Genomic DNA, 15,412 nt, shown 5'->3' on the forward strand with positions numbered 1-15,412 from the left:
TATTTTCCCGTCGGGATTCCCCGCTGTTTTTCTGATGGAGAAACTGCTATGGAGCATACACATGGCCGGGATTCCCAGCCAAATGCTCTCCTGGCAGTTTTCCTGCCGGGAAAACCGGTCGTGTGTACGAGGCTTTAGCCTCTATTCACACTAGAGGGACTTTGATCTGACCTTCCACTCTTGCATCAAAAGTCGCAGCAAAGTAGTGCAGCATCTTTTCAAAGTTTCTGCGACTTTAAGTCCACCGATTTTTGAACAGGGGCCATTGAAAAGAATGAGCTGCGACTTGTTATGCAACTTTGATGCCCAAAGTCGCATGACAAGTCACACCTCTGAATGGAAAAAAGTTCAACTCGCGGTCTTTTACGTGCACAGTAAACGTAGCCACCCAAGATGCCAGTCCTGGACTATCGGCAGCTATGGGCTTGGGGTGATCCGGCATGTGAGCCAAACTACCTCTGCACATTGGCAGGCTCTTAATTATAAAACAACTTGGCACCCCACAGAGTATTGATCTAGAGTTCTAGACAGACCATATAAACTCCAGCTTGGTTCTCTGTAACATGTTTCACCAAGCCAATAGGCTTAGACTGGATTCACACTGATGCACCGAAGCCTTGAAGAAGAGTGCTTTGGAAACCCTTCAAACACATTGGCTACCAACTTTGCCAATTCATTCTTCTTCTGCTCCACCCCACCCCACTTGTTTTTCTTTTTTTACAGTTCCAGTTTAAGCCAAGGCTCTCTAGTAGGACACGAGTTTAAGAAGACTTGGGGCCAGATTCACGTAGGAGAGCACATCTTTGTGCGGGCGTAACGTATCCTATTTATGTTACGCCTCTGCAACTTTGACAGGCAAGTGCAGTATTCTCAAAGCAAAGTTGCGGCGGCGTAGCGTAAATAGGCCGGCGTAAGCCCGCCTAATTCAAATGTGGAAGATGTGGGCGTGTGTTATGTAAATTTATTGTGACCCCACGTAAATGTCGCTTTTTACAAACGGCGCATGCGCCGTTCGTGAAAGTATCCCAGTGCGCATGCTTCAAATTAACCCGCAAAAAGCCAATGCTTTCGACGTGAATGTAAATGACGCCCAGCCCTATTCGTGAACGACTTACGCAAACAACGTAAAACGTGAAAATTTTTACGTTGTTCTGACGTCCATACCTAACATTGGTACGCCTCATAGAGCAGGGGTAACTTTACGCCAGAAAAAGCCTAACGTAAACGGCGTATCTGTACTGCGTCGGCCGGGTGTACGTTCGTGAATAGGCGTATCTAGCTGATTTACATATTTCTAGGCATAAATCGGCGTACACGCCCCTAGCGGCCAGCGTAAATATGCAGTTAAGATACCACGGCGTAGGAGACTTACGCTGGTCGTATCTTAGAGAAGTTTTGGCGTATCTGATTCTTTGAATCGGGCGCCAAGATACGACGCCTCAGACTCGGAGATACAACGGTGTATCTGGAGATACGCTGTCGTATCTCCTACGTGAATCTGGGCCTTGGTCTGTGCTGGTTTGTCTGAGACCCATAATGGCTGCTAGTGTTTTCAGAATCTAAATGACATGAAGATCCAGTGCCACTCCAACCCTATTTTGTCTCTGCATGCTCTTTAGCATAAAGCTGCCATATGGCTTAGGGGGCACAATTAGGAGCAAGAACAGGTTGCACAGAACAATTCATTTTCTTTTGGAAGAGGAACCTTTGGTTCCTGCACAGAATATTTAATTTACATACAGTATGTGCATTCCTTTACTTCCACTTTACGCCTCATTTTATACCACATTGGATCGGTTTCAGCCATGGTCCATCCACTCGTTTTTAATTTCTATTACGGTCTCTTGTGGCCCCACGCTGACAAGGCGTTACTGTAAAATGTTGGGTTGTGTAAGCGACGCGTGCACAGCTGGCGCTCCGCCCAGCATCTCTGGCTGGTTCTACGGATATTTAGGTCTGCCCAGTAACTAGTGAGCGTCACTGTGCATGGCACGGCAGCGGCTTTTGCTCTCTCCCGCGTTTTCCGCTTGGCTTCTAATTCTGTCTGACAGGTTGTCGGGTAAAATCAAGCTCTCACGAAAAGCTGGAACTGAGCACAAGACCTGCCCAGTCTTCTGAGAGTGTCGTTCTCTTATTTTAGCTCTGCTAGGGAATAGAACATGGATGATGATTGGTACTTTGGGTATCAGATTTGGGCCTACAAAACACCAAAAAGTACAATGCAGTAGAGAGAAATTCCAGAGAGTCATATGAAGTGCGGGAGCCAACGGTTCTTCTGAGCTCGCTGCATCTTTGTCAGGACAGGTACCAAACAGGCTTCATCTAATCTTAATCATTTAATATAGGACACAGACTTTGAGTATGGTTGTAGGCTGGTACCTTCACATGATTGGATACTGGCAAGCCTTTGAAGACATGCCCGCTTGGTTGTCCCCTCAACCCTTACAGAGAAATCACTCTTGGCTTAGTTTATTAAATTCTCTCCGTATTCCTTAATCAACTCTTCACTGTCATCCTAATACTAAATCAGAAGCAGTGCATCTGGATCAGTGCAACCTCAATATAACCTTATCCTGCCCGTGAACTGTGGGGATGGTCTGTAATGTTGCTTTGGGCTCTGGATCCTGGATGGGTGCTCACCTTCACTTGGTGACATCATTGCTGGGTCTCTGTGCTTCTCAGTGGAATGCAGGCTAGTGGAAGGGGCTGGAAGGACACTGTACATGGCTTCCTGAAAATATCATAGCACTGCTTCAGTGCTTCTCTCAGGATGCAAGCAGTGGGCTGTCTCTTTGGAGATGCAGATTTCCAAATGTCTTGGTTGGTATCCGTCTAGAACAGTGTTTCTCAACTCCAGTCCTCGAGGCGCACCAACAGGTCATGTTTTCAGGATTTCCCTCAGATGAAATGGATGTGGTAATTACCAAGGCAGTGAAACTGATCAAATCACCTGTGCAAAATAATGGAAAGCCTGAAAACATGACCTGTTGGGGCGCCTTGAGGACTGGAGTTGAGAAACACTGGTCTAGAAGAATAGATATTTATAAGCAGACCGCATATGCATGCAGATCACCCTAGATCAGTGTTTCTCAATTCCAGTCCTCAGGCCCCCCCAACAGGTCAGGTTTTCAGGATTTCCATTATTTTGCACAGGTGATTTGATCAGTTTCACTGCCTTAGTAATCACCACAGCCTTTTCATCTGAGGGAAATCCTGAAAACCTGACCTGTTGGGGGGGCCTGAGGACTGGAATTGAGAAACACTGCCCTAGATCAATGATCATCAACCCTGCCCTACAGGGCCCACTAACAGGCCAGGTTTTATGTATTACCATGGGGAGATGCAGTCTAGAATACTGCAATCACTGAGCAGCAAATGATATCACCTGTGATGTATTTCAGTTTATCTTGCAAACCTGGCCTGTTAATGGGCCCTGTAGGGCAGGGTTGATGACCACTGCCCTAGATAATGCCACATGTGAAGCTGAGCCTCTGTGATTAAAAGAACTAAAGTCCAATCAGTGCATGCTGTGAGCTCCTCAGAGTAAAGACTCGTACACACAGCTAGTTTTTTTTTTTTGGTTCAACCCAGCTGGCTAAATGGGGGGGGGGGGGGAACTGACAGTTCAGGTCAGAGCCGCTGTACTAACATCCGATGTGCATACAGCGATCTCCCCTGCTGTGCTATTGTGTTCTGATAGGGGGTCAGCACCCTTGCCAGAACACTCTGGTCAGCGTTCTCAGCCATTGGATGAGCGCACTAAACGGAAGCTGATCAGCAGACCTTTTTCAGGCATGCCCCTCTGACAGAAAACGGCCAAATGGATGGGTTTTGTTGGACCGGCTGCCATACACATCTGCTGAATGTCGGCAGATGATCCTGCCCAACATTCGGCCCGTGTGATTTCGGCACAGGAGAGGAGCGTGTACAACTATGTAAGACTGAAGGGAAGGCTGGAGTAAAGCTTCAGCTGTCACTTACTGTTGGGTTGGTATGAATAGTTAAAAACAATCTGGTAGATTCTTAGATAATCGGTCCTTCAGCAAGATTGAACTGGCATTAAGGTTAAAAGAAAAAAAAAACAATAACATAGGAATTGCACAGGTTAACCCAAAAAGGCTTACTGCTTTTAGTTTGCATTGGCTAGTTCTACTCGTATTTTAATTCTTGTTAAAGGGGTTGTAAAGACAAAAATATTTTCCTCTTCAATTAAAGTCTGACAGTAGCTGATAAAGTAAAAAGTAAAGTTTTGCATTATAACTAGTTTGATACCTGTTGAAATCGAGCTGTTTTATTCACCTCCGTCACTCCTGAATCATTATTCTCACTGACTTCCTGGTTTGCGGTGCGCATTCATTCTTGCTACATCACGGCCTAATGGGAACTACAGTTCCCATTAGGCTTAGCCTCCATGCCTGTGAGGGATAAGAGAGCATCTTCACGCAGGGCTGTAGTCATAGGGAGGGGGTGGGCACATTCTGCTTTCCACCATGCAAAACGGCTCAGATGCTGGTGGAAAGCAAGAAGAGGAGAGACAGGAAATGGCATTTTCAAACCTGGATTACTGTATTTTAGAGGTCAAAAGGAAAAACGAGGTAAGTGATATTTAAATGCTCTAGCTTACAGCAATCAATTGATCTAGTAAAAACCGAACCTTTAGTGTTCCTTTAAGAGTTGTAAAGGCTGAAACTTAAAGTTAGGATAAAAAACCTTTTGTGTGCAGCAGCGCCCCTAATTCTTGCCGTAAACCCATCTCTGTACAGCAATGTCCACGAGTCCCTCGCCGTCGGAGACTCTCCCTCCTAATTGGCTGAGACACCGCAGCGGCATGATTGGCCCCCTGGGCTGTCAAGTCAGCCAATCAGGAGATAGCGGGGCGGGGGCCAAACGGCAGCCCTGTGTCGGAATAGACACAAGGAGCTGTGGCTCGGCTCAGGTGCCCCCATAGCAAGCTGCTTGCTGTGGGGGCACGCAACAGGAGGGAGGAGACGGCATCACCAAAGAGTAGGATCCAGGTTGCTCTGTGCAAATCCACTGCAATAGAGCAGGTAAGTATAACATTTTTGTTATTTAAAAAAAAAAACACTACAATCGCTTTAACTGCTGGTTTTTCAGTCCTTTTACTACGAACACTCCTCCTGTCTTGACTTATTGCCTTGGTCTCCATTGCAGACATCCAGCAGCATGCGCCCCCACTATCTGCCAGAGATGATCTGGACAAAGTTAAGATGGAGATAGAAGAGGAGCTGAAAAGATTGGAGGAGGAGATATCTGCAGGTTTGTTTTCTTGGGGGGGAAATATATTGATTATCAATGTATTTATCAGTTTGCCTGAAGTTCAGATTTAGTGCCAATCTGTAATAATTGTGATGCAGTGTCTAGAATCTACTAATTTTCTGTCTGTTAAGGCTTTCCTCTGACCTTTCCACATAGTAGAGCAGCAGTGCTCTGAAAGATTTTTTTAATATAGTATGAAGGTTACTTCCAATGAAGATGTTCAGGTCTGGGGCTCGCTAGGTAGTGTAACCACAAATAAAATGACAGCTAGGAGACATGCACCATCTAAAAAAAATTTTTTTTTTCGACCCATGTCTATCAAGAGGATTTCATTATTTTACCAATTTTTATATGTGCAGAGATCTGACAGGGTGGTCCCTGCACAGTGTGCAGGGACCGCCCTGTCATCTGCTGGCTCAGCGGGGATCAGCGGAGGTTCACGGGGCGGATCATCACGGATTTGTCCCATGTGAAAGGGCCCTTATTCTCTTTTCAGCTGCATAAGGAGCTTGGACAGCTAGGGGAGGAATAACGACAACACACTGGTCTTCCCAGCACGTCTAATCGTTGGAGGCGAGCAGGCCGAGTTCCCAGCACAGGCAGAAAACTTTACTAAACTGTGCTCTCATGCCTAGTGTGATCAGTTTTTCATAGGAAAGCAGAGGGACTGGCGGGGAGACTAGGGATTTCACACAAGGGAAGCAATACAAAGAATATGCTACTTTTTCATACGAGTACATGGTACAGCAGGCACATATCAGGAATATGAAATATTGGGTTTACATATTCTTTATCAATATTAGTACAAGAAGTAAGGGAATATAAAAATAACAGCTACATTTACCTAGATGGCTGCAGCATTGATCCCAATTGCAGCTGTTCCCCCAACGCCTCTAAGACCGAGAACTGAGCATTCAAACACAGCTGATCCCCCAGCTCTCGGTCTTCAGCATGACTGATAGTCAGCGACTCTCTGCTCAACTTTGTCGAATTTAGTCGGGCAAGCTCAATGCTCATAAGTTGCTTTAGAAAAATGCACTGAAGAGTTGATCAGTCCTTTCCAAGGAAAGATGGCGGAGGGTCCAGTTTTTCCAAATCGGACTTGTGGCCTACTTTTTTTATGGAAAAGTAATGCGTAAAGTCCTGGACGCAGTGGTTGGAGCTTTACCCTTTACCAAATCCAGTAAACCAGTAGCGACCATTGGGGGTAATCTCTAGAGCAGTATCAAATTTTTTTTTTTCTTTTTTGTAAGGTAAAGGTTTTGCCCTCAATTATTTATATATATATATATATATATATAATTATGTGTATGTATTGTATATAAAAAAAAATAAATATATTTTTTTTCAGCCTTCCCCAGCACTGGCTTTGACATGCACACTTCCCCGGTGTTCAGTCCAGCTAGCCCTGAGAGCGCCATTGAAGACTGTCTAGCACAGCTAGCAGAGAGGATGTGTCGTGAGATCCCGGAGCAATTGGCCCAAGCCTACCAGAACCTCCTAAGCGGGTGAATATAGCTGCACTACTTGCATCTTTGAATCTAAACATACAAACAAATAGTAGTTTTGTTATGTGTTTGTGTCCTTCACTTTTGTCACCGGAACATGACATGAGTGGAAAAACTCGTAAAGGACACTAAACATAAAATAAATGGCTCTACCTCTTTTTCATACTATATAAAAACAAACCAATTTGGCTTATTTAGTAGCACTGGCTGTTCCGCTCATTTAAATATGATGCATAATATATGAACCCAAAACAAAAACATTTAATATAATGCAGCTTACGTTTCCTTGTATTTTTGCCTGGTGATCCTGCCAGTAACACTTCCATCACTGTATTGTATCTGTCAAGAGAAGAGCCATGGCTGTCACCCAGGCCAGACTTCTTAAGTGGTTATATGTATTCGCCACTCCTACTCCCATCATATTGAGTTACCCCTTGGCTGACCGGGTGCCTGTAGCCAAGCAGGGGCTCGTTTTATGCCCCAAACAACCAGTAGATCCAAAATAAATAATTTTGCTTGTCCAGAATAAAAAAGCTAATAGTTTACAGGTTAATAGTTTACAGAAGGCTTAGAGTACATTGCATTTCTGGCAGGATCAACAGGTGTTTCCTTTACTTGCTTAAAATGTCCTCGGCCTGGAAAAAAACAATGTAGACATCACTTGTAGGGATTTGTATGTTGCTTTACATTACTTTTTGTTCTTGAGTTTAAAGCGGGAGTTCACCCATTTGTAAAAAAAAATTTTTTATCCCCTTAGCTTCCTGCTCGTTCGGTCTAGGGGAATCGGCTATTTGTATTAAAATATGAGCTGTACTTACCCGTTTTCGAGCTGCATCTTCTTCCGTCGCTTCTGGGTATGGGTCTTCGGGAGCGGGCGTTCCTTCTTGAGTGACAGCCTTCCGAGAGGCTTCCGACGGTCGCATCCGTCGCGTCACTCGTAGCCGAAAGAAGCCGAACGTCGGTGCGGCTCTATACTGCGCCTGCGCACCGACGTTCGGCTTCTTTCGGAAAATCGTGACGCGATGGATGCGACCGTCGGAAGCCTCTCGGAAGACTGTCAATCAAGAAGGAACGCCCATTCCCGCAGCCCATACCCGGAAGCGACGGAGAGGATGCATCTCGTAAACGGGTAAGTACTGCACATATTTTTAAATAAATAGCCGATTCCCCTAGTAAAAACGAGCAGGAATCTAAGGGGGAAAAGTGCCCTCTAAGGGTGAACCCCCGCTTTAATTGTTTCTTTCTGTCCCAGTAACAACTGCATACCACCCATATTTTGTATAGGTGTCACAGGGACAGGAAGTAATGCGACTCCCAAATGCGGTCACAAGATTTTAAAACCCAAGAGAGTTTTTACCTCGTCACCATTCTATTCATACTAGGAAGTTGGGCAAATTGGAATTGGGGGCCCAAATTTTAAGCTTTAAATGACCTGGGAAAAAGTCAGGTTGAGCAGAGTGTATGTTTAAAGGCAACTCCATTGCTTTTGGATTGATGTTGTCAGATTTAATTTGCCAGCCCACTAAAGCATTCAGGGAAAAAAAATCATTAATGAATGTACAGCCAGAGAATATAGAAGATTAGATTGGTGATCTCTTTTCTTCATCCCTCCAGGAACTTAACTTCTGACCTGTTCAGGACGGAAGCAGAAGCCACAGCTCTGCACGCCACTGGATGGAACAAGGTAAGGCACCGGGATGCAGTTGGTTGTGCGTTAAGAGAATTATGTGGTTAACGTGGCAATAAAAGACTGATTTTCACTTGTTTTGTCTTGCAAATTATCTGCCCTTCTGGTGGAAACATATTCCGTTCACCTGTCCCAATCTCTTCTGTAGGAATCCACCCAAGCTTCAGGCAGGGGACTGGCCTGGAAGAATATCATAATCTTTAAACAACTGTTCTGATTCATGTCTTGGGCACCTCCACTTTCACACCTGTATACCCACTAAACACCAATGCAGATTTTACATTTCTGCTATGGGCCATTTCATTACCAAAGATTAAAAAAAAAGCATAAATGCATATGTTTGTGACATTTTTTTTTTTTTTTTAAAGTTTTTTCATAGCAGCAGCTATTGCAGTGTATGCATTTTACACAGCAACTCCTGGCTGTAATTTTGACAGTTGTGAATTACTGGCAGGAGGGGGGAGGGGGCTGCAGCTAGTTGGAAGGACAGGTCATTCTACGCACGTCCTGTCTGCTTTAATGATTTTTGCGAGGGTGTGTAGTACATTCAGTTTGTCCACAAGTGGTTAGATATCTTTATTATTATTATTATTATTATTATTATTAATAATAATGATTTTGTAAATATTTACTTGCAAGCAGGGCCGCTGATAGGCCAGTACAACTGGCCCTGTTGTACTGGGCCCGGCCAGCAGGGGGGCCAGGGCAACCTCCACAGAGAACTAAATTAATGTAGGAAAAAAAAAAATTCTCCACAGCCCTGACCGAACATCGTTATCCACTTGGCGGCATGGGTGGCACGGTCTGCAGCACAATATGGCATGGGTGGCACTGTCTGCAGCACAATATGGCATGGGTGGCACTGTCTGCAGGTAGCACATGCTACTGCCCGTAACGCATGTGCTGCCTGCACAATATGGCATTGGCGGCATGGCATGGGTGGCACTGTCTGCAGCACAATTTTGTATTGGAGGCATAGGTGGCACTGTCTGCAGATAGCACATGGGTTACTGCCCATAACACATGTGCTGCCTGCAGTGACAGTGCCATTCATGCCACCAATGCCATACTGTGCTGCAGACAGTGCCACCCATGCCGCCAATGGCATAATGCCATTGGCAGCGTGGGTGGCACTGTCTCTGCAGGCAACACATGCGTTTTGGCATTAGTGTCATGGCTGGCACGGTCTGCAGCACATTATGGCATTGGCGGCATGGATGAGAAAAATAATTATCACTTGTAGACAAACCTGCTCTTTGTTTCAAGGTGGGGTATGGGGAGGGGTCAGGGGACGGGACCAGGGGTGGAGCTGTAGGGGGCCCCGTCAGATAGGCTGTACGGGGCCCCATGATTTCTATCAGCGCCCCTGCTTGCAGGGGAGTGAGCCATGGTTGGTTATTACATGGACACATTGGATAACGCTCTTATGGCAAGCTGTTGAAATACCTTATTAAAAAAATACATTCTCTTCCCACCTTCTGTACAGTGATTGTACTTTCCTGTTTCTCTGAGTGCAGCTTTTTTAGTTTGCTAAGAATGAATAAAAAATGCTTTCTAGGTGACTTATCCTGCAAATAGTTTTATCTTTGCAGTTGCTCTGCAAGGAAAGTATGCTGCATGCAGTCGCAGGACACCCTTGACTGACCGAGAGCCAATAAAAATTATGGAAAGGCAGCACACACACACACACACAGTCTCCGTGTTACAAACAAGACAGGGTCTGTAGGTTTGTTCTTAAGTTGAATCTGTAAGTCGGAACAGGTACATTTTGTTATAATTCAGTGTAAAATGTAATTGGATATTTTGATTTGCAAATGATTATAGAAAGTCTAATCAGATGTCACCTGTTGTATTGTAGGTCTTGGTCCCTCTGGTCCTCTTACAGCGCCTCCTGCTGGAGCTCACAAGGCGCGGGGATCGTCAGCTAAACAATCTTGTACAACTTGGAGTATCGTTTATTGAGGAAATGTGTTCTGACTACATCATTCAGCAGGGAGGATGGGTAAGTAAATTTGGTTCAGTTTTTTTTAATTTATGTTAACCCCTTCCCAGCCAGTAACGTATATTAGCACTGATCACTGTATTGATGTCACTGGTGAAGTCAGTCCCCCCCCAGCGTCACTATTTTCTATAATGTTTGTAGACACTTTAATTTTCACACAAAACAGTCAATATACACTTATTGGGATTTTTTGATTTTTTTTTTTTAACCAAAGACGTGTAGCAGAATACATTTTGGCTCAAATTTGTCTTGGCTGACTTTGTCTTTGAATGTGTCACGTGTCGCCCTTTTCTCAGTTCTTGGACACGCTGTTGTGTCTGCTGCACTTTGAACTCTGCCTTTGTACTCGCTGGCAGATTGTCCTCTGTCTCCCCCGCAGATTAGATGGCAGGATTACAGGCGTCCCCATCCATCTGCTTTCACTGCATGGAAGGTAATCCTTCAGGAAATGGAGAGTTTAAGTGCGTTTCATTTCCCCGGTCTGTGCAGATGTCGTGATGTGCCCAAGCCCTAGTCCTGGTGTGACATCGCTATTACCTAAAGCTCAACTCCAGCCTTCCCTGCAGTCTCGCACAGTTGCACAGGCTCATCTCTCTTGTACTGAAACTGCTTACTCTGATTTCACTGCACACTGTCAGTTTATTACATTAGGCTGGCCATACACCAAGTCATTTGTCTTTCGTTCAGCCTGCTGGTTGAACGAAAGAAGATTACTTGATTTTCTTCCCAGCCACACAATTGATGTGGATGTGGGGTACCCCTTCCACTGAGCCTTTGTATTCTGACAGTGGGGAGACTTTTCCCCCCATCAGAATATACATACAGTGCCTTGAAAATTGTATTGACACCCCTTGAATTTTTTTCACGTTTTGTCATGTTGCAACAGTAAATTTTTATTTTTTATCAGGATTTTATGTTATGGACCAACACAAAGTGGCACATAATTGTGAAGTGGAAGGAAAATTTATAAATGGTTTTTCAATTTTACAAATAAAAGTGTGGCGTGCATTTGCATTCAGACCCCAATTACTCTAATACCCCTAAGGGCCCTTTCACACGTACGGACCGTATGTCCGCATTTTCATCTGTCCATTTGCGGATGACTGATCCGCTCCGTGTGAAAGGGCCCTAACTAAAATCTAGTGGAACAATTGACTTCAGAAGTCACCTCATTAGTAAATAGAGTCCACCTGTGTGTAATTTAATCTCAGTATAAATACAGCCGTTCTGTGAAGCCCTCAGAGGTTTGTTACAAAACCTTAGTGAACAAACCCCATCATGAAGGCCAAGAAACACACTATACAGGTCAGGGATAAAGTTGTGGAGACGTTTAAAGCAGGGATAGGTTATAAAAAAAAAAAAATATCCCAAGCTTTGAACATCTCACAGAGCACTGTTCAATCCATAATCCAAAAATGGAAAGAGTATGGCACAACTGCAAACCTATCAAGACATGGCCGTCCACCTAAACTGACAGGCCGGGCAAGGAGAGCAATTATTCAGAGAAGCAGCCAAGAGGCCCATGGTAACTCTGGAGGAGCTGCAGAGATCCACAGCTCAGTTAGGAGAATCTGTCAACAGGACAACTATTAGTCGTCCACGCCACAAATCTGACCTTTATGGAAGAGTGGCAAGAAGAAAGCCATTGTTGGGGTGGGGGGGGGAGAAGCCATACAAAGTCCCATTTGCAGTTTGCAAAAAGCCATGTGGGGGGACACAGCAAATATGTGGAAGAAGGTGCTCTGGTCAGATGAGACCAAAATTGAACTTTCTCTTTCGTTCATAGACGGACACAGCCTTCATTGACCTTAGGGTTATGCTTCTTCCTACTCTCCTGGTAGGAAAAAGCATAACCCTAAGGTCAATGAAGGCTGTGTCCGTCTATGAACTCAGAGAAATGGATTTTACGGTGAGTACAAAAATCCTTTTTTTTGGCCTAAAAGCAACACGCTATGTGTGGCAGAAAACTAACACTGCACACCATCCCCACCGTGAACCATGGTGGTGGCAGCATTATATTGTGGGGATGCTTTTCTTCAGCAGGGACGGGGAATCTAATGGCAAGATGGATGGAGCCAAATACAGGGCAATCTTAGAAGAAAACCTGTTAGAGTCTGCAAAAGACTTGAGACTGGGGTGGAGGTTCACCTTCCAGCAGCACAACGACCCTAAACATACAGCCAGAGCTACAATGGAATGGTTTACACCGAAACATATTCATGTGTTAGAATAGCCCAGTCAAAGTCCAGACCTAAATCCAATTGAGAATCTGTATTTCTCAAAGAATGAGCAAAAATGTCACTCTCTAGATGTGCAAAGCTGGTTGAGATATCCCCAAAAAGACTTGCAGCTGTAATTGCAGCGAAAGGTGGTTCTACAAAGTATTGAGTGGCATACAAATGCACGCCACACTTTTCACATATTTATTTGTAAAAAAAATTGAAAACCATTTTTCATTTTCTTTCCACTGTGTTTACACACAGAGATCCATGTCCCTGGCTCTGTGACAAGCAATTGCGGGTGCCGGCGGACTCCGAGCAAGCGCTTGTGCGCTCCACACTGCGGTAATCCCAGGACGTCATATGACAGCCGGCTGGAGGGACGAAGGGTTCCTGCGGCCGTCATATGACTATATGGCGGGTGGGAAGCGATTAAAGGTCGGCTATCATTACAATGCACGATCCATAACCTGTCACTAGACATTGATTTCTTAATCGGACAAAAATGTGTTCTAAATTTCTTTTGAATTGTTTTTTAGCATTCAATTTGTAATTTTATAGCAGAACTCCAGGCACACGGCTATATTTTATAGCTAAAATGCTCCTATATGACACCAGTGTTCTGCAGCGTGCACATGGGCTATTAGGAAGAGTGCACTCCTGCCCTTCTACAGGTTCTGAACACTTCCAGCTTCCTGTGCCTGAAAACAAATTAACCTGAAAGTGTTGTGCAATGAAAACAATTCTGATTGGATAGCAGAGCCTCCCATTCTATCTGCTGTACAAGGGATTGCAAGTAGGAATCAATTTCAGGTAGTGTTTTTTAAATCGGGACTCCAGGAAAACCGCTGAATACACAGATGACATATATACAGTATATGGGAACTGCCTTACTGCCTGGCAGGGCAAAAGAGCTGATTTCCCTCTGCTGCAGTTGAACACTTTTACAAGTCTCCTGGGTATGAATGGGCAGGACAGATCAGGAGTCTCCTGGCCTATCCAAGTTAGGCAGTGAGAGTAGGCAGACTGTGTGTGTCTGAGATTCTCGCACTACAGCAAGCGGCAAAATAATGGGGCCACCACTATTATGACGCCTCGTATACACAATAAGAATATTGGACAAATGATCATCGTCGTGTTTTTTTGTATCCTTGTCTCATATCGAAAAAGAAAAGGTTACTAAAGTTCTAAATTCTCGTACAATCAAATACAACTTTGGAAGTGTGTAATGTGTTGTATTCTATTTTAATATAGTCTGTAATTTCTGCACATGTGTGGTCTTGGTCACAAGATAAAATTGTTCATTCTGTTGTCATACGAGAAATTTTCATGTTTGTCCCTTTAGGATAATTTTGCATCAACCGACGCGATTGGCTCTCGAAAGCTGTGTACTAACGATCACATTATCATATGATCGTTTCGAAATTTGTATTTTTCATCCGATTTTTCTGATCGTGTGTACCAGCCATTAGAAAAAAAACTAAATTGGGGAGATTATATGTGACCTGTGCCCAGGAAAGAAGCGGGCATGGTGGCCCCCAGTCTTGCATATAGGATATTGGCGAGCCTGATCCTTGAAAAGGCTGTATTCAGTTGAATCAGTGTGCTGCTGCTTAGACAGCAGAAAGACCATATATGTTAAAGCAGAGTTCCACCCAAAAGTGGAACTTCTGCTTAATCCACTCCTCGCCCCCTTGCATGCCACATTTGGCATGTAATTTTCTTGGGGGGGGGGGTGGGGGCTTCAGGAGGAGTGGGACTTCCTGTCCCACTTCCTCCTTCCGCCCAGGGACCACTAAGGCGATACGTCATATCGCCTTTTAGTGGCCCCTCCCTGTAGGCGATCACCTGGGACACGTGATAGGTCCTAGGTAATCGCCTGTCCAATCAGGGAGTGCTTCGCCGTTCGCGCATGCGCAGTGGGTGCCCGGCCGTGAAGCCGAAAGCTGTCACGGCCGGGTGCCCACAGTTGCAGTGGAGGCGCCGGCGGTGAAGGGGGGGACCGGAACAAAGCTCCCAGCAGCATGGAACAGGAACAGGTAAGTGTCTGTTTATTAAAAGCCAGCAGCTACACGTTTTGTAGCTGCTGACTTTTAATAAACCTAAAAAAAAAAGCCTGGAACACCCCTTTAAAGATAGAAAATATTTTTTGTAGTGCTAAAAACTTCTGTCAGGTTCCTGCTTAGTACAGCAGCACAGTGACTGTGCTTGCTAAACTTCTCATTCTGCTGCAATTCTGCCAGACAGTTTTAAGATCGATATACAATCTTTAAGGCTCGTTCACATCTCCACGTTCCAAATCGCTGCAATCCTGCCCTTGATTCACAATGGCGGCAAATCGCGCTGGATGCCCAGGCGTTTTCGCTGCATTGCCCATCAATTTCAATAGCACTCCAAATGTGGTGCGATTGTTCCTGCGGAAAAATCGCGTGAACAGAATCGCAGGACGCCTGTCGTCCAAAAGAAGTACTTAAGCTTCTTTTGGGCGACCGGGCGTCCCGTGAATCTATTTGCACAATTTTACTACGATTGTCAGGTATTTGCACCCACTTCCGGCCCAGCATTCACAGGCAATGCATCACATCCCGTCGTCGTCGTCGTTCCCCACCCCACCCCCCCCCCCCCCCCCCGTTGTGTGCTGGGAACACTCGGCTCCCAGCACACAGCGGGAGCCAATCGGCGGGCGCAGCGCCACTCACGCATGCGCCGTAGGGAACCA

General features: G+C 45.1%; 1 protein-coding gene across 2 annotated transcripts in view; it reads left to right on the plus strand.

Annotated features, from left to right (window-relative positions):
• BCL2L13 (BCL2 like 13) overlaps positions 1-15,412 on the plus strand; it is a 64,112-nt gene that overhangs the window by 24,990 nt on the left and 23,710 nt on the right. For both annotated transcript variants that reach the window (XM_040345337.1, XM_040345336.1), the window contains 4 exons: positions 5,173-5,277; positions 6,629-6,785; positions 8,400-8,469; positions 10,331-10,474. In XM_040345337.1, the coding sequence (XP_040201271.1) occupies positions 5,173-5,277; positions 6,629-6,785; positions 8,400-8,469; positions 10,331-10,474 (476 nt within the window). The remainder of the gene's footprint in view (positions 1-5,172; positions 5,278-6,628; positions 6,786-8,399; positions 8,470-10,330; positions 10,475-15,412) is intronic.

Source organism: Rana temporaria, chromosome 3 (genome assembly GCF_905171775.1).
Source record: "Rana temporaria chromosome 3, aRanTem1.1, whole genome shotgun sequence".
In the NCBI taxonomy this organism is placed as follows: Eukaryota; Metazoa; Chordata; class Amphibia; order Anura; family Ranidae; genus Rana; species Rana temporaria.